Source organism: Macrosteles quadrilineatus, unplaced genomic scaffold (assembly GCF_028750875.1).
Source record: "Macrosteles quadrilineatus isolate MER2022 unplaced genomic scaffold, UCM_ALF_1.0 Scaffold_2__2_contigs__length_208266976, whole genome shotgun sequence".
NCBI lineage: Eukaryota > Metazoa > Arthropoda > Insecta > Hemiptera > Cicadellidae > Macrosteles > Macrosteles quadrilineatus.
The window spans coordinates 14,402,652-14,427,175 of record NW_026542595.1 but is presented as its reverse complement, the minus strand read 5'-3'; the positions used below and the strand labels follow the sequence as shown (position 1 = coordinate 14,427,175).

Here is a 24,524-nt window from a genome sequence, read left to right as displayed (position 1 = left end):
GTGGCAAGGCGATGATCTTATTTAAACTCAAATAATAATATTGTGCAATTTTAGTTTATTTAATTTGATTTTTGTTGATCTTTAAACACACTAAACATATTTTGTTTTTACACCTCATGTCCACCAATAATTTTGTGTGTCACAATTTGTGAAAACATCGGGATCGGTGTTTCTGGGTAATGTTCAATTTTCATCTCACCGAAGAAGAGCGAGGTTCAATGTGTGTTTGAGTACGGTTTAATTATGACCCACAAAAAACCTCTATAGATTTGTACCTTCACGAGATTGTTTGAATTTGCAACTGCAATAAGTAACAGGTAAGAATGTGTTTTTTACTACGGAGGTTTTGAAATTTATTAAAATAGGCCTAGGCCTAATTGAGTGAAAATAACTTAAGTTAGGCCTAGTTTTTAGTTCATGTAGGCTAGCCTAGTCTAAGGTTCTTCAGCATTTGAAATGATTTGGAGTAGGCCTAGGCTAGACATAGGCAACACTAAGTTGGACCATACAATGATATACATTATAGGCTATAAATATAGGCTAGGTGATATCACTGACTAGGCCTATTGTGATATTCAATGACACTCACATGCCCAGCCTTTATAGGCCTGTAGGCCTAGGCTAAGTTAGTTCCTGACCACCCTTATACAGTGTGCTGCAGCGGTTAGGCCTAGGCCTATGTTAGTTTGGGTGGTATTTAGGCCTATTCCGTATAGGTGCCTCCAAACGACTTTTTAATTTTGATATCTTACTTTATAGTTTTTTACCTCCTGAATCCAAATATACCATTATTTCTCACTGCTGATGAATATTTCTCAAGATATCGCCATAAAAATATACAACATTAACCAACAATAAACAAGGTGTGATGGATAACATTTACAAGTGGAATGAATTGTGGGTTAACTAACCCAGAGCTGACTGTTTTCAACCACATGACAAGCAACTGGAAGTAAGAACTTTTTAACTTTGGCCTATTAACTCACTCTGATTCTGTTATCGGCATTATGCCTAGTGACGTCATTTTACTTCGAACACTACCGTACTACAACTAGAACTCAAAACAAAAATTGCTGTGTAGTGCTAGTCTGCTACGCCGTCACAAGTTCAAGCTAAGTGAAGAGAGTGATGGTTGATGAGAAGAATAACATCGTTGATTAAACATAATAACATCGTTGTAAAAACATTTCAAGTGATTCTGTAGTCAATAATGTTTTCTATAGGCCTAATAGGAATTTCGTCACATTATGGAGATCCTAGATGGGCTAGGCCTAATTGGTGGACTAATTAGGCTACATGTAAGTTAGTTTTTATTTAGGCATGTCAGGGTAGTAGGTCAAGCTTTATGAAAACTGGTGACTGCATTAAGTGTTTTGAAGTTAGGTTAGATAAGGAAGGTAAAGGGCTGCACTTTCATGGGGGTCCTACACAAACAACCGAATGAAAATATCGGTTATTCGATTGTTTCATTCGATATATCGTTTGGTTTGTTAGGTTATGTTATGTTAGGGTTAACCCTATTCTAATCCAACCTAACCTAACCTAACTCAACCTAACCTTACATAACCTAACCAAACCTATCCTAACCTAACCTAACCTAACCAAACCTATCCTAACCTAACTCAACCTAACCTAACCTAACATAGGCCTAACTTAACCTAACCAAACCTATCCTAACCTAACTTAACCAAGCCTAACCTACTCTAACAGATTTTCCTATCTCAGGTGTTTTTCATCGGATCCAACAAATTCTTGCATATTCTTAATCTACACAATATTCCGCATATTTTGAGTACCCACATGGCGTATTTTTAGTACCGTAACAAATTTTCTTTCCAGTTTTTTTGGTATTTTCCGGTCATTTTCGGATTCAGCGTGAAAATTTGGTCATTATGGGGATAAAATTTCACTTTTGCAACTAGTCATGGGAATAATTAGGTACCCTTAATCTGGTGATTTTCATAATGCAGAATCAGAGTTAGGGAATAAAGTTAAGTCACTTCTATTTGCTTGACTATAATTGAAAACATTCAGCTGTTGGCTTACTTAACCCATAGTTCATTCTAGGCCTAGACTTGTAAATGTCATCCATCCTACCTTGTTTATTGTAATGTTGTACCGGTATATTATTACGTCAATACCTTGAGAAATATTCATCAGCTGCTGTGAAAAATAATGGTACCTATATTTGGATTCAGGAGGTAAAAAACTATAAAGTAAGATATCAAAATTATAAATTCGTTTGGAGGCACCTACGGAATAATTAATTACCGGTTGGGTTATCATAAACATGTTTGTAGGACTTTCCTGGTTTCGTTATGAATCTAACGATATAGGCTACCAGAGATGAGTCATAATTTTGCCTGCCAAATGCCCTCCAGTAGGCCAAGGGATTTTTTTTCCGGTCATTGACCGGAGCGTGCGCATCACCTGTCACAGCCTGTATCTGGGTCAGTGTCCTGAGTGACTGAGTGATAAGTTATCTCATCTGGTATCGTTCGATTCATGACAAAACGAGGATAGTCCAATAAACATATTTATGATAACCCAACCTAACATAACCGCAACAGCGCGCTGTAAGTATACCTAATTTAACTTACTTGGCGAAGTACATGTGGCAGGTACCGTAGCGGCGGGGACGCATTCAACTCAATCCTCGCCGACATCGCTGCCTTCTGGGAGGCAGAACTCAAAGGCCGCTAACTTAATAGTAGGCCTAATCATGTCAAATTTGAACGATAACTTATAAGAATAAGAATAAGAAAGTTTATTGCCGTTGACCAGGTTGTATACAGGAATAGGCATTGTCAAATTACATTAAAACAGAATATCAACATCAACAAGTATCTTATATCTATAGCTAACAAAGATTGAGAATTCCTAACTTACAGTGTGAATGATTCCATTGTAATTTTATGTTTCAAAAAAGTCCTTGACTGAATAGAAAGGATTTGCTACAAGCCAGCTATGAATTTTGGATTTGAAAAGAGAAAGAGAAAGGCTGTCTGCCTGAAGAGGCTCAGGCAGCTTATTATAAAAATTCACACAGTTGAGTTTGAAAGAATTACCTGTGATGTGGTATATCCAATTGTTCCTTACTTCGTGTATGGTGAGAATGGTAATTCTGCCTGGTGGAAAACTCATTGAGATTAGCTCCAGTGTATATAAGTACATTGTAGATGTATAAGTTAATGATTGTGCAAATGTTTAGTTTGATAAAAAGTGGTTTGCAGTGCTCCGCAGGGTCAGCCCCTAACATTGTGCGAATGACTTCTTTTAGCGAATTTCCCATATAGGGAATAAGCTATTACCGTAGTAGGGGCCTACTCATGGTAAGACCTGGACCCGGGACCAATTTTTTTTTTTGTTTTGAGGTCCCTAGAGGCCAAAAATACCATCCGTTCAAATTCATATATATATATATATATTTATATATATATATATATATATATATATATATGTGTCCGTTAGCGCGATAACTCGAGCAAAAATGATCCGATTTCGATGAAATTTGGTACAAACGTGTAAACCTACGTTTATTCGAACGAGTTTGCGAACCAGCATGATCGGACCATGGGAACGGGGGTTTATGGGGGCTTTTATGGGGTAAAAATGGGTTTTTCCCATTTTTGACCCAAAAAACATAGAATTTTGCAAATTATTTCTAAACTATTTTGTAGAGCTTTAAAAAAACAAATAATTTAGTATATTGAAGCATTATAATGCGCCTAATGGTTACGGAGAAAATTCCAAAAAATTGTAAATTTAAAATTCCCATGTTATTCTTATGGAGAATAAGTAAACTGTTGTAGTTTGCTTGTTTATTAACATATTTTGCCCAAATTTGGAAAATGTTTTTATTTCTTACTAACTATTGACATTTTACATAAAAAACACTTTTACCCCCCTGTTGCAGCAAACCTAAGTATGTGTTAAACTGATTCTATTTAAATAGGGAATAAATGCGATATTTTTAAGGAGACAATTTAGTGTAAATCCAATCAGGCAATTGGAAATTCGCTTAGTCTGCAGGTTTGCTGCGGCGGGGGTATTTTTGTATTAGTAGAAGCTCATGGACATGGGGGGAATGGCCCCAAAGTTGGATTCCATATTGAATATGGGATTGAAACAGCCCAAAATAGGCTAGTTTGAGATATTCAATATCGACAAAAGGCTTGAGTTTCCAGAATAAACATGAAACTCGCGATAGTTTTTTGCTCAAATTTGTGATGTGAGTTTTCCAGTTTAATTTACTATCGAGGTGGAAGCCTAGCCAAGAATTTTTACTGAGTGGTCTGATTGTTTAATAGAGAGTGAGAAATCAATTTTCTGGGTCTTGGATTGATTACAGATCAGTTTATTTGCAGAAAACCAGTTTAAAACACTCTTTTCTGCTTTAGAAAGAGCTTCTGAGAGCTTTGTTTGGTCTTTATCAGATGTAAAAATTGTGGTATCGTCTGCGTAAATTACACATTCGATAGGAGTGTTACATGGAAGATCATTTACTGCGATTATAAAAAGGAAAGGGCCTAGGACTGAGCCCTGCGAAACACCTGCTTTAATTGTGGTCATTGTAGAGTGTTTACCCTCCACACTAACATATTGCTTCCTATTAGTCAGATATGATTCAAGCATTTCTATTGTGTTTTTGCTAAGTCCATAGAATTTGAGTTTAGCCAGCAAGATGTCAAACGGGATGCAGTCGAAAGCTTTTGTTAAATCAAAAAGTAGCATAGAAACAGTATTTTTATTTTCAAAAGCATTAATAATATAATTGGAAATGTGAGAGACTGCCATCGTAGTTGATCTGCCAGCTCTAAACCCAAATTGAGAATCAGTCATCAAGTTATTAGAGTCAAAAAAGTTATTTAAAACTGTTTTAACATGAAAGCTTCGAAAACCTTAGATAAGATTGGTACTATCGAGATTGGGCGATAGTTTTGACATAGATTCTTATCACCCTTTTTATAAATTGGAGTTACTTTTGAGACTTTAAAAGTTGGTCAGGAAAATAGCCATTACGGAGACAACTATTAAATACAGTGGAGAGGGGTGTAGATATGTAGTGTATAATATTCTTGATTATGTAGTTTGAAAACCAAAAGTGATCCATAGATTTAGAATTTGAAAATTTTGAGACTGTTTTTGTTACCTCATTTGGTGTAATATGTGTCCATTCAAATTTAGAGACGTCCAATTTTTGTGTAGATTCCAGTAGTTCTCTTGGTGTGTCTTGAGTCTGGCCCACTTGATTGGCCAGTTCCTCAACTGAATCTGTAAAGTGTGTTTAATTTGTTAGGGTCAAGAGTAACATGAGATGTGCGTGTGGTTGTATTTTCCTGTGTTATTATGTCCCAGGCGGCCTTGCATTTGTTTTTTGAATTGTTAATGTATTTAGCACAGGCTAATTTTTTAGCAAGGTTTAAATCCTTCCTGTACTGTTTTTTTAAGCTATTTTAGATATTATAAGCTGCCTGAGCCTTTACAGAATCAATTTAAAAAAAATGTTTGTACAAAGAATTATAAGCCATCATGGCTTCCTTACTTTTTTTTAAACTATCACTATAATTGGTGGATTTTGTTTTTCACTAAATTAGTCTTATTATCTGATCCAAGCTTTTTCTTAACAGGTGGAGAACAATAGTACCAGAGGTTAACAAACCTATCAAAAAAACTATCAAACAATGTTACTGGGCTACTCTCATTTTCTGTAATGTCTTCCCATGACTCGCTCTGCAGTACCTCACGGAAAAGATTGAGATTTTGTTTATTTTGTTTCCTAACAAGAACACTAGGCTGCTCAATAGATAGGCCTACATTTTCTGAGCTTTTGCAGGCAGGTCTATGGTATTTAAAAAGCAGTGGATCATGATCGGCCAAAGCGCCTTGCAAAGTTGAAATTTTGTAATAATCTTGAGAAAAATTGACTAATATGTTATCTAAACAGTCATCGTTTCTTGTAGGGAATTTATTTCTACATTTTAGGTCAAGTGATCGTAGTAGGTTCGTGAAATTGATTGAGGTTTGTTCCTCCATCTTGGCCATTTCAATGTTAAAGTCCCCACAGACTATTACTTTTTTTCCAAGGCTGAGAACGTATTTCATAGCTCCTCTAAAATTATCAAAAAAAGTGGACATGTTGCCATTGGGTGACCTATACAAACTAACTATAATCAGATCTTAGTCAACAAGATTGATACAACAAATTTCACAGTGCAAATCAGAAGAAAACTTATCAAGACTAACTATTTGGTAATGACAATCTTTTTTGACATAAATAGCTGAGCCACCATTTTTGCAGTTAGTTCTGCACACAACATTTGCCAAAACAAAATTTTGTGGTACAAAATCTTCAGCCTGATCTGGAGTCAACCAGTGCTCTGAGCACAGATTAGATCAGCATTATGTAAATGGCACAGGTGTTCTACAGCTAAAATTTTATTTCTGATGCATTGGCTATTCATTTGTAGTACAGTTAAAAAAGTTTCACTAGGCCTATCATTATCAGTTTTAGCAAATGTTTTAAAATTATTTTTACTTACAATGGTGGGAATTGTTACATCTCTAGCTCTAGCATTACTTAACAAAGGCTTACTACTGTACCTAAATCCCTCGAAGTTCTGGGCCCACGCGCAATCAAACTGGATTTTCTTGACTTGCAAGAGTAGGTAAGTTTTTTGAGTCTTCACTTCCCTTCACCACCAAGTCTCTTCTTAGAATACCCTTGAATGGAGCAAAGAGACAGCCTTCAGGCCATAGATCAGCACTTAATAGTTTATCGAAATCAGATTCTGGCACTTCAACATGAAAGGAAGAGTAGCCCTCGTATTTAGTCCTAATTTGGGTACACTTGAGAAACTGAAGGTTTAGTTCATCCTTGATGTACCTGTCTATATCCAAAGCGGTAGATTCTGGGCTCAGCCTAGAGAGGAAAATAGCCTTCTTTTTGATAGTTGGTTTCAACTGAGCACTTTTAATTGCACAATCAGTCCTCTTGCCTATCACCATTTCACTGTATCTTTTACTCTTTGCACGATCGTTTAATGATTTAGGTCTACTATTCGAGGTGCTTCCAAGATTCTTTTCACGGATGTGTTGCTTGGATTTGCGACGGTAAACCGTTTGCCATTTGTCTTCTTCATTAATTTCAGTTTCATTGGTTAGGTCAAGGACGGGTGAGATCGAAACGTCAGAGGTTGAGTCCAGGGCAGTCGTGATGTAATCGATATTGGAGTTTGAAATTTAAGTCTATTAATGTAATTAATGTAGGCTATGGTAAGTTAACTTATGTTCTTTCCAATTATATGAGTTATTTTTGGTAACTTAACTTAGGCTAACTTTTTCGGCAAACAAATTCTTTTAAAATAACTTAAGTGGCCTTTGTGTAATACGAAGGTACCCTAAAGGTGAGGCTGTAAGCCTACACTCAAGTATAATTAATTTCATTTGGAAAACATTTCCTTGTAACCACCTCTGCTTGGCTGAAATGTTAGGGCCTAGGCCACAGAAAACATATTACTATAACCCAGAATGCCAACCGCGTGGTAAAAAGCATTAAGTGTTTTGAGAGAGCTTTGCCTGTCAATCGTAAGCAGCGCCACCAGCGTTGCCATGCACTCAGCATAGCAACGCTGGTGGCGCTGCCTACGATTGACAGGCAAAGCTCTCTCAAAACACTTAATGCTTTTTACCATGCAGTTGGCATTTTGGGTTATAGTAGTGTGTTTTCTGTGCCTAGGCCTAAGTACATCTAAGTAAACTATCTGGTAAATTACTTAACCCTCCATCGCTCGCACTTAAATAATTATTAGAAGGGTCGCACTGTATCTAGAAATAACTTAATTAATAGAGTGAAATGTACGTAGATAGTTTTTGAATGTCTTTGCAACAATTGATTTGACTTTTGATTTGACTTTGATTTGAACAAGTTCTAGCCTATCTTAAAATATTCTATGTCTAATTAAGATGTTTGAAATGTTAAAATTGAAGATCTAACTTAACTTAATTTAATTCCTTAAGCTGGGTTTTCCTAGACGCGGAGAGCGGACTCCTCTTGTCTTAGGTAGCCTAATTTAATGTTACTGTTTTCATAGAAGCGGAGCGGAACGCCATGTTAATCGCTTTGTTGTTAGAAGTTCAATTTCTCGAGTTCTTTTGTTTACATTATGGTCTGCTTGCTCTATTACTGTAAACTAAAGGTAGGGTCTAACTTAACCTAACAATTTACGACCCACACATCCAGTGGTGGTTCTAGGAGCTTGTCAAGAGGGGGCTACCGGGGGGTTTGGGGGGGGGGGAACACCCCACAATAAAGCAGGGGGTCCGGGAATTTGGAATTTTCAAAGCCGTTTGGTGACTTTCTAAAGCTATTTTTAACACCTAAAACCGAGCTCACTTGTACATAAACTCCCATTTCACCTGTTGTTTGTCATGAGCAATAGATATCTTAAAAATTAAACTATGACGATTGCATTCATGAATTTCTAAACAGACTGTAGGCAAACTGTGTTTAGGCCATATCCCCCTAAAAGCCGCTGGGTGATTTTCTACATCAAGTTTTAACGTCTAGAACTGTGTGCAAAACTTCCTATTTCCCCATTTATTTGCCATGAACAAGTATACATTTTTAAAACTAACTATGACGATTGCATTTATAAATCTCAAAACATATTGTAGGCTATGGCCATATCCCCCAAAAGCTGTTTTGTTTACTAACTTTCTAAAGCCATTATTCATGTCTATATCTGTGCCCAACTGTCCAAAAACCTCCCATTTCACCTGTTATTTGTCTTTGTCATGAGCAAGTAGGCATTTTAAAAACAAACTTAAAACTATGACAACTTGCATTCATGAATTTCAAAACATAGGCCTACTGTATAAGCCATATCTCTCAAAAGCCGTTTGGTGACTTTATAAAGCTATTTCTTACGTGCCCATTTGTTCTAAAACCTTCCATTTCACCAGTTATATGTCATGAAAGCAAGTAGACACGTTTTTTAACCTTACGTTTTTCTCCATTTCATAGATCTGTCACAATTGTATAGTAGGTACCGAATTCAGTAATAGCATTGACTATATAAACTTTAACACTAGTGTTTATATAGTCAATGGTAATAGGCTACTGGTGCTACCTATGGTGGAAGGAAAATACACAGGTGTGCTATTCCCGTCATATTCTGATGTCACTCTGATTGCAAACAAAATATCATCTGATTGTAACTGTCAAATTAGTATGTATTTGTTTTGATTTGATTGTTATTGTTTTTTTTTATAAAAACACCTATTATAAAAACAATAACAACCAAATCAAAACTAATAAATACAAGCACTTGTAACTTGTATAACTATTTATTCATAACTGAATAGTAAATATTATGATATGAAAATTGTAAATAATTAACACATAGATTAATATAAAAAGTACAGAAGCAAAATATATAACAGTGGTCTCCCCCTAACAATGGCCTCCCTTTAAACTTTCGTACGCAACATTTGATCAATGTGGCGTCTCCAAATTTGTCCATCGTCCATCTTGATAAAATAGTGAACGTGACCGTCTCTACTTTGGACATTTCCGTAACCCCATTTACATTTCCCGGAATAGTTCCGTACTTGTACTCGTTCGCCTGGTTTGAAATATCTCACTATTCCTTTGGGTTGTTTTGTTTCTTCCTTTGTCTTAGGCAAGAGTAAACTTAAGTATGTTCGGATCCTTCTATTGAACATCAAGAAGTATGAGCTGTTACCAGTTGAATTCGGAGCTTGACGTAGTTTCATCAGCAGTTGGTGAAGCTTTTCTTCCAGTGTACCAGGTTCGTCTGACATGCAGTTGATAAGTTTCTTTATCGTTTGTACGAAGCGTTCGACTTGTTGGGGGGATGTTGGCTCGAACTTCCCTCCAAAAAATATGTTCTTTATTATTAGTATGAGTCTCCGGGTCCACAAAATTCAGCGAGTAGTTGACTGAATCCCTCCTGAGATAAGCAATCGTAGGCTTTCCAGCAGTCACTGACAATGGTAGTAAGTAACAGGAAGGGTCCACTCTCAAATCAATGCCAGCAATTTCATAGAGTCTCTCTATTCCACAGGAACAACCTTGGGAGGTATTCTTCATAGTAACGTCAACACCACCAAACACCCAATGTCCTTCAATAACTCGCCCGAGATTATATTTTCTTTTACCAAATTTTGCTTTGTCAAGCTGAACCATGCCAAGCGGTCCTCTGATCTTCTCTGAACATTCTATCATCTGTCCGATGAACACCTCCTGGGCAAACAAATACCAATCCACAATGGACTTGCTAGACAAGCCTAACTACCAACCGGTGAAGTCTTGACGAGGTGAAGTTAAAGTAGGTTTAAAGTAGGCCTAGTGAAGGTTAAAAGTAGCCCTACAAGTGTTACAATATATGATCAAAGGCATCTAAAACACAACTGAGCCCTGAATATTGCAGATTAAATACCAGATCATATTTAGGCTTGTGGAGGAAGGCAAGTCAGGCTTTATGCGGATTCGTGGCTGTATTAACTCAAAGTGTTTTAAAGTTCTAGGTAAAGATTATGAAAATAAAGTTTAGGTTAGTGAACCGAGTTGTTGATTATGTTACATCCAGACTGTTTTGTGCCATTGAAATAGTGGATTAAACACAACAAAATACCTAGGTCCAATGAGTTTTAAAATGCTTGCATTTTAGTTAATTTCCCATACCTACAGGGAATAAGCTATTTACCGTAGTACTCATTGTAAGGCCTGGACCCGGTCCGATTTACTTTTTTGTTTTGAGGCCAAAAACACCATCGGTTTAAATTCATATATAGGCCTAAATAGTGACCGTTAGCAAAAATTATCCGATTTTGATGACATTTTTTATGAATGTGTAACCAACATTTATTTGAACGAGTTCGCGAACCAGCATGTTCTGAGTATGGGAATGGTGGTTTATGGGGTAAAAATTGGTTTTCCCATTTTATACCCTAAAAACATACAATTTTGCAATTTCTTTCCAACCCATTTTGTAGAGCTAAAAAAAAAAACAAATAATTTAGTATATTGAAGTGTTGTAATTCCCATGTTATTCTTACGGAGAATAAGTATTTAAGCTGTTGTAATATGCATATTTATGATCATATTTTGATCAAATTTGGAAAATTAATTTATTTCATACTAAACTAAACTATAAACATTTGACAAAAAAAAAACACTTTTTTCACTGTTGCAGCAAACCTAAGTACTCGTTAAACTAATTATATTTAAATAGCGAATAAATGTGATATTTTTATGGAGACATACTGTAAATCCAATAGGGCAAATGGAAATTCGCTTAGTCTGTAGGTTTACTGCGGCGGGGAAATTTTAAATTGGCAGGTTTGTAGTTCCCCTAAAGTTTGTGAGCACAGCAAAATTTTGCAGTTATTTTAATTTAAAAATCTATTTTATGGCGATTAGAACTAAAACCAATGTAGGTTTCTTTGGTCACGTAATCTATATAAATAATTTAAAATAATTGCCACCTATCTCAGACCTACTTTTTAGCTTAACTCTAGATTGCCCGCACAGAATTTTTCTTCGGGCACTTTTTGATATGAGAGAAAAAGTGTCTCCAGCCCCTGAATACATTCTAGACCTTTTCCTTATTTACGACTCGATATTTGTCCAAGTAGGCTAGGTTGGTTTAGTGCCAGTTTTGTTTTGGTTGATCTTAGCTTTGACTATAGCCTATAAACATAGTGTTGAATAAGCAGTGCCGCGCTTACCAGAGACGCTAGTGTTTTAATTTTGTTGGGGCCGCAAGCAACAGCATCAGGCAATAAACTCGGCGTAATGTGGACTGGAAGGGTGCCGAGTTTGTGAAATGCCGGGTTATCGGGAAGTATGGTTAAAAATAAGAACAATACAAATTTTAAACTTTTTAACCGCCTTCTTGATTTTTATTTATATTAAAAGTCAGTATTGAGTCATCAGATATAGTTCAACAAATAATTAGTACGAGTTGCGAATAATTTGACTTAAGCTCGCTTGAGTTCATGATTAACTCGGACCCAAAAAATCACTAATTTTCTGAGCCAAGTGATGGCCGAGTTATCCAGACTGCCAGGTTATCGAGTGCCGAGTTTGCGGGACTCTACTGTATTTGGAAAATATCTGAAATTGCACGACAGTGGAATCGTCCTCACTTTGTTTCTCACTCTTCACTTATCACTGCCACTGCTTGCATAATTTCGCTACTTAATATCTCATTAGATCTGCAGTCGATCTAATGTCGCTACTTGTTCCGCTTTATCTTTTATTCATTTTTTATGGTTCAGATGCTTTAAAGTCACTTTACTGTGCCTTGGTGAGGCAAATTCTCTAATATGGTTCACCAATATGGAGCCCTCATTAAAAGTACCTCACAGTAAGTAAGTAGTATATAAAAGTAATGAGTTGAAGAAAATTCAACGAAGATTTGTTTGAATGGTGGGCTTCAAGATAGGATTCCCATTCCGTCAGGTGCCGATTGACACCATATCCCCGGCACATGGTCTTCAGTCGCTGGAGGAACGTAGAATCATTGCTTACACAGTCCTGCTGCACAAGGTTATCAACGGAAGAGTCGACTGTCCTGACATACTCCGCCAAATCCATTTCAAGACTCCCCCACACCTGTTTCAACCCTAACCTACCCTAATCTAACACAAGGTCGACTTCTCGATCTATTTATTAAGCAACAGCAGGAGAACTGTATTATTTCAAAAATAAAGCTCAGCATTTACAAAAGCATAGTAAAGAATGGATACAAATGCTTATTAAGCCTCCAGTTTTGTATTACTGCATTGGAAATAAGAGATATAGTGTTTCACGTGATGAAACAACTCTAAATGCTAGTGGATTGAAAATACCAATTCATGTTAAGAAGAAGAAAATGTACAGCTGTTTTAAAGACTTTTTGCTGCTATGTATGACTAAGAAAATAATGAGTGACTTGGAAGCTTCAGCTACATTAGAAGAATGTTATTGGGACTCTTTGTATAGTGACAGTGAAGAGGAATTTTGGTATTTTCAGAACAGGTGTTCAATTAATTGGGCAGCAGGATGCAGTAAAACAATTGTATAGTATTTCTTCAATAAAGTAGTGTATAAATGAAGTGTTGTAATTATTTGAAATATAGAGTATTCCTTTATTCATTTTATAGTTTAGTTTAAGATTTTAGAATGGTTAAGTTTAAGGATGCTTCTTCCTAAAGGATATTAGTATTTTGTTCAGCAGATTATTTCTTTTTATTATCATCATTCAAATCTAAAATAGGAATAAACCCAAACTATACTCACAGAAATCCGGTTATTTCAATCATCAATCAGACAATCAATTACTAATAAGAAAAATTTCTTTTTGCAGCTAAAACACTTCTTTATGCTAGACAAAGGTATAAGAGACTGATTTTAGACACATTTTGCAGCTAAAACTTCTTTATGGTAAGACACAAAGGTATAAGAGACTGATTTTAAACATGGCCCTAGGTTAAACTAGAGTTATTTTGATTATACTTGAGATAATAATACTATACGGTACATTATTTCAGTAGGCATGTTAGGAATAAAGGGAAACTCATCATCTTTTTGGTAGTTTTAAGAGAAAAAACAATCAATCTAGCATCTTTTGGGTAGGTTTAGTACCATATCTTATCAGTCAATCTATTAATCAGTAATCAGCCTATCTATTAATTAGATAAAACCAATAACAAACGGTAAACTCGCCCGATCAACCACTTGAAGCCACAACCCCATCCTATCCGTGGGTGTGTATGTGCAGCACATCCACTCTAGGGAGAAGAACAATACAAATTTTAAACTTTTTAACCGCCTTCTTGATTTTTATTTATATTAAAAGTCAGTATTGAGTCATCAGATATAGTTCAACAAATAATTAGTACGAGTTGCGAATAATTTGACTTAAGCTCGCTTGAGTTCATGATTAACTCGGACCCAAAAAATCACTAATTTTCTGAGCCAAGTGATGGCCGAGTTATCCAGACTGCCAGGTTATCGAGTGCCGAGTTTGCGGGACTCTACTGTATTTGGAAAATATCTGAAATTGCACGACAGTGGAATCGTCCTCACTTTGTTTCTCACTCTTCACTTATCACTGCCACTGCTTGCATAATTTCGCTACTTAATATCTCATTAGATCTGCAGTCGATCTAATGTCGCTACTTGTTCCGCTTTATCTTTTATTCATTTTTTATGGTTCAGATGCTTTAAAGTCACTTTACTGTGCCTTGGTGAGGCAAATTCTCTAATATGGTTCACCAATATGGAGCCCTCATTAAAAGTACCTCACAGTAAGTAAGTAGTATATAAAAGTAATGAGTTGAAGAAAATTCAACGAAGATTTGTTTGAATGGTGGGCTTCAAGATAGGATTCCCATTCCGTCAGGTGCCGATTGACACCATATCCCCGGCACATGGTCTTCAGTCGCTGGAGGAACGTAGAATCATTGCTTACACAGTCCTGCTGCACAAGGTTATCAACGGAAGAGTCGACTGTCCTGACATACTCCGCCAAATCCATTTCAAGACTCCCCCACACCTGTTTCAACCCTAACCTACCCTAATCTAACACAAGGTCGACTTCTCGATCTATTTATTAAGCAACAGCACCGCACTAGTTACTCAGCCAACAGCACAATGATTCGAGTCCAGGGAGCTGGCAACAAAGTGACAAGACATGTCGACTTTTTTCAAGACAGCGTTGACTACACTGAAAAAGAAGATCAACACTTTAACACTTAATGTTCAGTTTTTTTCTTTCTATCAAAGTTTCCGACCTGTGTTTTATTAAAAACTGTTATTCGTTGTTGCCATTACAAATATGCTTCTTGTTCGTTAAATCATTCACCATTTTTTAACTATAGGTTTGTTGTTGCTCTAGTTAAATTGAATTTATATTCGTTTAATTATTAATGTGTATGAGTTGTTATTGGTTGTTAGCTTGTGGGTTTGTTGTTGTTTCAAAGTTATTTATTTTAGTTAGTATACCTTTGGTCATTTTGTCGGTTGTTGGTTAGCTGAGGTTTGTTATTGTTATTGCTTTGCTATTTCATGGTTATTATATTGTCGAATTTATTCTAGTCTATAAGCACAAAATTTGTTATTATTGTCAGGATTATCAACTATGTATTCTAGTCTTTCACGTTCAGTATTATTCAAGCTCATACTGATTTTGTTCCTATTTGGATTGATGACTGTTAGTAAGCTTAGTTTCTTTTATTTACACATGAACTATCTCATCCTTAACTGTGTATTTTAACCCAAATATGAGAGTAAAATGGTGTGAGATGATCTGTGTTGCTTTGTTACTACTGACTAAGATGAGCTTGTGTGTGGTGGTTTCTATGTTCAAATTTTAACCAGCTCCAGTGAGGAAAAAAATCTTCAAGCTTCTGACAAGGCAGTGTGGCCTATTCATTAACCAACAAAACCTCAACCAGAGGGAATTATTGCCTCGACATTATACTTATATCGCTTTTGCAGGAGAGGTACAGCATGAATGTTCTTGTCCCTTACATCTCCGACCATGATACCGTGGTACTAGAAGTCAACAATAGGCCTACATTGTTGAGTTCACCAACTGTTTTCCCTTGGCACTGGCATGCAAATTAAGTCTTTTCGTAGACCAAACCTCACAAAACCTGAAGCACTGCTAAAGTTTAAGGCTCCTCTCCAGGCGGTTAGATGGAATTGGCTTTTTGACTTTCAAAACCCTTTTTTAAACTTTACAGGACGTCTTTAAGGAATGCTTCTCTGCTACCATAAAAAAAGATAGGCTACAGGCAAACGCAAGAACAACGATTCATCGAAGCCCCAGGCACAAAGTGAGAGGGACTGGTACACTCTAACCTAACCGACCTGAAACACTTGGCCATCGCCTTCCGTGTCAGAGGGGATGTGCATACACAATTACCTGTCCCTGAAATATTTTTATAATGAAAAACTGTCTGTGTGTGTCATCCTAAAACAAGTCTTTATTTGTTTCAGATCACAATGTCGGAGAAAGGAAAACTTACCGATTTACTCTCAGAAGAGCCTCTTAATGAAACTAAAATCAGGCTATATAGTCGATTGAATAAGATTGATAGCTTGGAGTTGATAAAGCTTGCAATTGCCTATCAAGATAACAAGAAAAAGACCCCTACAATAACTCCCCTTCACATTGCCTGTTACATCAATACAAAACCAGAAATAGTAAAAACACTTGTGATAGAAGGTTGGAATGTTTATTATCAAGACAAAGAGTTTTATAGTCCTCTAGAAGTTGCATTAGAATGTGGTAACATCTCAGTTGCTAAGCTTCTCATTACTGATCTAGGAGTTGAAGTCAACAAATTTGACTGTAATGGTTTAACCCCAATGTATTTTGCTCTTAGTAGGGAGAAAAAACAAAAAACTTGTGTGTCTGCAGTCAAACTATTGTTAAACTCTGGTGTACCGGTTGATGCAATTGTAGACCGTTTAAGTGAGAGTAGACCAATTCATTTGGCCATTACTAATTACTTGCCCTCTGTTGTTAGTTTTCTTCTACAGAAAGGTGCTGATCCAAATATTCAAGATATAGATGGCTTTGCACCAATTCATTGTGCTGTAATTAAAAACCACTTGGATATAGTCAAGTTACTTCTGCTTCATGGTGTGGATCTGGAATCACTGACTAAGGAAAATAGAACACCTCTGTGCCTAGCAGTGAAAAATGAGAATGCCGAAATAATTCAAGAGCTTGTTAAAGGTGGTTGTAATATCAATAGGGCTTCATGGGATGATTATATTGCACCATTTCATTTGGCAGTCTTTTTGAATAAGTTGGAATTAGTAAAATTAATGGTGTCTTTGGGAGCGAATGTAAATCTAGCTTTAAAATATGGAACTACTCCTCTACACAGTCTAGCTACCCGTGATTTAGACAAGGTTCATTCTCAAGAAAAAGAAGATTCACATGGTCGCATAGATATGGCTAAATATTTAGTTGAAAGTGGAGCAAATCTTAATGTAAAAGATATGAACGGAAATTCACCATTACAAGTGTCTATAATATCAGGTTTTTTGGGGTTGGCAAAATGTTTTATAAAACTTGGAGCTAATGTCAATACAACAAGCCAGAATGAAGATAGCATATTCCATCAAGTTATCCCATTTAATAGAGACATAATCATTCTTCTCTTGGAATTTGGAGGAGACTTTCGAGCTTACAACATAAATAGAATGACACCTTATCATGTTGCCATATCATTTAAGGTAGATTTAAAGTACATTACAAGTTTTCTCAAGCATGGTTGTCCATATGACCAAGACTTGCCGAAGATGACTGACATTGTAAAAAGATACAAGGTAGCTGAAAAGTTGTTTGCCTCTGAAAAAGAATTTTTCAAAGGTATTGAAGAAAATGACCTGGAACGTATTAAAACTGCTGTAAGCAAGGGGGCAGTGGTAACAAGTTGCTGTGAACGTATGAAGCATCCTTTGCATTTTGTTGCCCTTCACGGACGTAATGAAGTGCTGACATATTTATTGGAAAAAAACGTTCAACCAAATACCTTAGATAAAGAAGGAAGAACTCCTCTCTATTTGGCTGCATCAAGCGGTCATTATCAGACTTGTCACATTTTGTTGAGGTTTGGAGCTTGTTACAATCACCAAAGTGAAAAGTGCCAGAAAACACCTAAAATGATTGCGAATGAACAGAAACATTTTGAAATTGTAAGATTATTTGAAGATGTAGATTGCATGTTTCGTAAAGCAGGATCAAAGAAACCTTTGACAAGTTATTTGAAAAGTAAAATCAGTAACAGTTTTGACTACGCAATGTATCTTAATGTGATCAACTTTAAAGGCAATAATTTGCTCACTACTGCATTACAAAACAAGAGAAATGATAACGTTAAAGAGTTATTGAAAATGAGATTGAATTTCGCTTCAGGTTGTTAGATATGTGACAGTATCAAAAATCAGTCAACTATATGGGATGTTGCCCATTAAATTGAAGATTATCATGTTTACTAAACCTAAAACTATTAGTTGTTCAATCATGAAAAAACTGTCTGAAAGTTCTGCTAGTTAACATTTGGTATGGTTCTAATGTTAACACTAATCAATGTTGTTAATCAACGAATAGGAATGTCATTCTTACTATTATAAAGATTAACTAAGTTATTGGTCATTTTTAAACTGTCAATTTTCATGTAGAATTTAGTTTTTTTCGCAAGTTTTAATGAATAAGATGTAATGAATTTTTTAAGTACATAATGCATTGAAAAGGGTTATTGTTAAAATATCTGACTAATTGAGCGACTGTTGTTGCATTTTCTGCTATTTTACAGAATTGAATACTAAGCAGACTTAAACTTTGGTTTGCTAGCTATTATGAGCTAAGTGAGCTTGAGCTAAATGAGCTACAATCTATTATGAGGTAAATTATAGACCGTAAATTTAGTTTTGGTTGAATTTTTCAAATTAACATAATCAGTTTGTTTAGTAACCTAACCAGGTATTATAAGAGATTGAGTTTAAGTGTCTACAGTAAATGGTAAATACGATTGTACGGAAAAAAATGGAACTCATGATGTAAATACATTATATGTCTATAAATATAATGTTGTTCAAATATTCTTATCAATTTTAAATGTTTATATTACCATCCTCATACTGTCTGTGATATAACTATTCTATGGACCCCTTGTTGCAACTGGTTAGAGCTGAAAGTCTCATGTTCAGAATCTTATCATAGAATTGGCTTTCAATTTAATTGGGGTCGTTAAATATAATCAAACAGATTTAAATGGTTCACAAACTAGGGAAATTGGTAAGCACTGGTCAGTGTTGGACAAAATGGTTGCTTGATGTACCAACAAATACCAAATGTGATATTGGCCAAGGCCAATATTAAATACTGTACCTATTTCCGTAGACATGTTCTCTTGGGGTTGAAACACATTTACTTTTTTATAGGACAAATACCCCCGCCGCAGCAAACCTGCTGACTAAGCGAATTTCCATTTGTCTGAATTGATTTTCAGTTAAATATACAGGGTGTTTATAAAAAAACTTTACAACTTTAAACAATCATAAAACCTTTATTTTTTCACTTACAGCTATGAAACAAAAATTAAAATTTAGGAAATTTTCTCAAGTTTTATTTACATGATAAGAAGTTTACCTAACTTCAATGTGTTTCCCGTTGTTTGCTCGCAAAAAATCAAGTCGACATTCCAGTTCTGACCCAACACGACGCAAAATTGAATGATCTATTTCATCAAACGCTCTCCTGATCCTTTCTCTTAGTTCTTCTTTGTTGTCCACTTTACTAGCGTAGACACGATTCTTAACAAAACCCCAAACAAAAAAGTCACATGGAGTTATATCTGGTGACCTAGGAGGCCAAGGTGTTGGCCCACCACGGCCAATCCAACGATTTGGGAATTTTTGATCCAAACAATCCCGAACAAACCTCTTCCAGTGCGGGGGAGCACCGTCCTGTTGAAAAATTACATTTGGCTGTAATTCTTCTAGTTGGGGAAAAGCAAAATTCTCCAACATATCAATGTAAATGTTTCCATTTATGTTGTTTTCTTGGAAGAAAAAAGGACCTATCACCCTATCATGAAACAATCCACACCAAACATTAATTTTTTCACTGTCCCTGGTGTGCTCTTGATAACAATGGGGGTTCTCGGTTCCCCATATTCTAACATTTTGCTTGTTGACTTTACCTGATAAATGAAGGGTAGCCTCGTCTGAAAAAAAAATTCTTCTCAAATAATTTTCATCTTCCGCCAACCGATCTAGCACAGTCACAGCAAATTCTTTTCGGAGAATCCAGTCATTCGGCGTGATCTTTTGCAAAATTTGAAGTTTGTATGAACGAAATTTCAATGATTTAAGGATTTTGTGTACAGTAGAATGTTTTATATTCAAATCACGTGCCGCAGATCTGGTGGATTTTTTCGGGTCGTTCACAAATGATTGTTGAACACGCCGCACATCTTCATCGCTTACACGGGGTCGACCGTTTCCTCTCTTGTGATTCAAACTGCCAGTGTTCATAAACTTATAGTACCAAGCCCTAATTGTGGGTCTTGAAGGAGGATTCCTATTATATCTTGTCCGAAATCTCCGTTGAACAACAACATCAGATTTCGTTTCAATGAACCACTCCACACACTGCGCTTTGATTCGTGCTTCCATTGCGATGCTAATGAGACTTTTCAATTATTTGTTTTTGTTTACCAAACAACAATGTAAGGCCATCAGCTGATTGAACTGCCAGCTGATTAAAACTTTTTGAGCAGCCCTTTCATGTGGTGTCAATAGGAAACGTTTATGTCCCATGGATCATGAATGGGAGAATGTTAAAGTTGTAAAGTTTTTTTATAAACACCCTGTATTTTAATAACATTAGGTTTAACGAGTACCTAGGTTTGCTGCTACAAGGAAACTAATAAAGTGTGTTTTTGAGTAAAATATTGATAGCTTAGTACAAAATAAATAAATTTGCCAAGTGTGATCAAAATATATCCATAAACAAGCAAACTACAAGATTTGACATTATTCTCCATAAGAATAACATGGGAATTTTAAATTTACAATTTTTTAATTTTCTTCGTTACTAATAATCGAACAAAAATACTTTTATATACTAAATTATTTGTTTTTTTAAGCTCTTTAAAAAGGTCTAAAGAGAAATCGGGAAATTTTGTGTTTTGAGGGTCAAAAGTAAGAAAAACCAATTTTTACCCCATAAATCCCCCCGTAAATCCCCGTTCCCATGGTCCGATCGTGCTGGTTCGCGAACTCATTCAAGTTTATCCCGCTTTACACCTTTAAACCAAATTTCATCAAAATCGGACAAAAATTACTCAAGTTATCGCGTTCACGGACGTATATATATATATACATATATAAAAATTTGAACGAATGGTGTTTTTGGCCTCTGGGGACATCAAAATGAAAAAGTAAATCGGTCCCGGGTCTAGGTCTTACCGTGCCACCTACGGTAATAGCTACTTTCCTATAGGGAAATTCGCTAAAAAATCACCATTAACTGAATTAAATTGTTATAGAAATGAGAATATTTACCTGAATAAATTAAGGTTTTTTCACTAAAGAATTACACTTGAAACATGTTAGGAGTTATGTACAGTCATTAAATACCGTAAACAAAATACCCCCGCCGCAGCAAACATTTAGACCAAGTGAATTTCAACTTGTCTGATTACATTTTTACTAAAATATTTCTATAAATAAGACATATTTTATTCGGACTGGCCTCGGCACTGAGGAGTCCGGATAGTCTACTGTAATGCAGTATTTTACTAAGGAATACTTTTAACCAAAATTAACAGTATGCCTAACGAAAAAAGACTTCTGTATTAGTATCATTTTCAATTGAAACTCATATCTAGTATAATAATTTGGAATTTGGTTAAATAACAAATATTTCAGCCGTGAGCTAACTCGGATAACCTGGAGTCTCAGATAACCGGAGCTCAGATGGTCGGAAGTTAACTGAAGTTGCTTGGACACCTACTTAATCTCTACTACATATTGTACATCCAGATGAATTGTTAAAATACAAAACAATCAGAGAACACAAATACATTCTAAGTAGATAAATTATTATAACTATGCCTACTCTCAGAGCATTAAACCAACAAATTGTTGTAATAATGATAATTTTTTACGGTTGATTTGCATTCAAAGAATAATAAAAAAATTCCCTTTATTTTTGTATCATCATACAGAATTTATTTCAAAATAATTGTAAGACCTTAAATAGACAATTATTGGGGTTTGCATTAGGATGCAATGCCTACAGTTTTTAGATTCTCATAAAAAATATCTTGGACAAAGTAAAGGCATAGGCTAACACATTTGACACCTTATTCTTCAATCGGGAAGTTTATTTTTTTGTCAAACTTAACAGCAATAAATAAACCTTCAGGTTTTTTTTGTAAATGATGGTTCACATAACTGGGTTTTTTTATTTCGGCATACGTTTTTGAACACAATATCTTCTTTTAGTTACCATCTTCAGTGAAACTCAAGGAATCATTATCCCAACTGAAAAGTGATTAGAACCAGACTAGACAGTAGACACTAACTTAGCTATGAGTGCTGACCGTGAACAACTTTGGCAGGTATCGTCTCAAATTCGTCTGTCTGCTGCCCCTACCACTAATCAAAAACTAAAATTCCCCGTGATTCCTACCTTAAACCATAGTCCTACAATAAGTAGTCCAGAAGTTGGCGAATAAAGTTAGTCGTCGAATTGACTAATAGACTAGTCTGGGGACTAGGGAGTTAGTTCGCGAGCTCTGAAAGCCGATTTTTTATTCGATGACTAACTTTATTCACTGATTAAGTAACTCCAGGATTACGTATTCCCGAGCTCGGAAACCCGCCCTTAGTCCATGTTGAGTCCGGAAGTTCTAGACGTTCGTCAACTTGCCTAGGAGCAATTTTGTGATTGTTCAGCTTGTTTGTTAAATTGTGCCTTGATTAATGTTCTAATCCTTTTGTAACTGTTTAAACGTGATGTAATGTCAGTTTACTCCATTTTGGTTTTCCTCGTTGCCAGTTATCAAGTCCTTAAATTATATAAAACAAGATACAAGAGAATGTAACCCATTTTTATTCAACCATTTTACCTGAATGAAAAATATAGAAACAGAAACATAAACATTAAAAACAATACAGTAACATAAATCATGGGGTGTTATGAATCATATGTTGATGACAACTCCTTATTAGCGGCAAAATGATAATGTAACGTTATAACATTTAAATAGAATGAAATATATGAATTAAGAATCTTTAATTGTCAAACGTTCATGACAAAAGTAACAAGTAAACAAATATTGTTTTTATGAAAACATCTGATTGAAATAACAGTATTTCAGCATACATAACATTTCCCCCTTCCTTCTTTAAATGCCTGGAGGACTAATATTCATCATGGTAATACATACATTGGCTTTCTTTTATTCCGACTTGATTTTCTCTGGTTTGTAGTACCAGATGAAGGTGAAGTTAGTTGTTGTGAAGTTTGTTGTTGAACAGATTGTTGCGAAGGCTATAAATGGTCGGCATGCTGCCTGTATTCTTTGTCATCAATGTTCACTCTTTATGACAATGGTGCTGTTTTCCTTAGCACTACCCCTTCTCTCCAATTTTCATTTGGATTCCGTTTCACCCAAACTTTATCACCTGCATTAAAGTCTTTACTTTTAGAGTGGATAACATGATAAAACTTTTGGCGTTCTGACGACTGTTTCATCTTTTCCTTCGTGTCCGGTCTTAGGGTGTCAAAGTTCTTGGGTTTTTTTTTCAGGAAAAGTTCAGCTGGTGTCCGTCCAGTCGATGAATGTGGAGTTGTTCTGCATGAGAACAAAAGTGTATGGTGTCTTTGTTCGTGATCATTTATGTCAGTCATGAGATACTTATTTTGAAACGTCTGAATTACTCGTTCAACACAACCATTGGAAGGACTGTGGTAAGGAGTGGTTCTGATGTGAATCACGTTATTATTGCGGCAAAACTCTCTAAATTCTTCTGAGACAAACTGATTTCCATTGTCAGTAACAATTTGTTTCACGAGTCCATATCTACAGAAAAGTTCACAAAGTCGTCTTATAACAGTGTTGCTTGTAGCGTTTTTCATTGGAAATATTTCCAACCATCAAGAATATGCGTCTATTACCACTAACCACATGTATCCCTCAAAAGGTCCTTTGAAATCAATATGTAATGTTTCCCAAGCATTTTCCGGTATATTCCATGAATTGAGTGGCGTTTCGACATCATTCTTCCTGAATGTTTGGCATCTTGTACAAGTTTTCACTAAGTTTTCAATGTCATCGTCTATTTTTGGCCAGTACACATACAACTTCGCCAAAGAGCGCATGGCAACTAACTATTCCTGGGTGTGAAACATGGAGGTAACTAAGAACGTCTCCCCTAAGGGACTTAGGAATTAATAATCTTTCTTGCCACAAGAAAATCCCCTCTTCATAAGATAGTACATGTCTCTTGTCATAGAATATCTTAAAATTGTACGGAATTGAACTTCGATTGGGCCATCCCCTGACACAATAGGATATAATGTGTTTCAGTTCATCATCTCTGTGAGTGTTATCTTGAAGCGTTCTTTTTGGTAAGTGACAAATCTTCAATTCTCATAGATCTTATTTGATTTGCTTCACCAAGCGTCTGATATGTATCAATATTTGTTCATCCTTTCTAAAGGTAATCTACTCAAACAATCTGCCAGAACATTATCTTTTCCAGCCCTGTAATTTATATCGTAGCTGTATCCACTGAGGGATAATAGCCCATCTTGGAAGTCTGGAAGCGGCATGTTTAGGTATCTAGACTGCTTTACTCCAAAGATTCGTTCAAGTGGTTTATGATCACACAAAAGAGTGAAATGCCTGCCATAGAGATAGAATTTCTCAACACCAAAGATAATGGCCAGTGCTTCCTTATCTATAGAAGAATA

The 24,524-nt window shown here is 35.8% G+C and overlaps 1 protein-coding gene across 1 annotated transcript; it reads left to right on the top strand.

The window, feature by feature from the left end:
* LOC128987192 (ankyrin-3-like) lies at nucleotides 1-18,640 on the top strand. Its single transcript, XM_054407934.1, has 2 exons — nucleotides 1-317; nucleotides 16,016-18,640. The coding sequence occupies exon 2, from the start codon at nucleotides 16,022-16,024 to the stop codon at nucleotides 17,954-17,956; it is 1,935 nt and encodes a 644-aa protein (XP_054263909.1). The 5' UTR covers nucleotides 1-317; nucleotides 16,016-16,021; the 3' UTR covers nucleotides 17,957-18,640.
* Nucleotides 18,641-24,524: the final 5,884 nt, after the last annotated feature.

Coding starts and splice junctions, on each gene's coding strand:
- LOC128987192 (XM_054407934.1), top strand. CDS start 16,022: ATGTCGGAGAAAGGAAAACTTACCGATTTACTCTCAGAAGAGCCTCTT.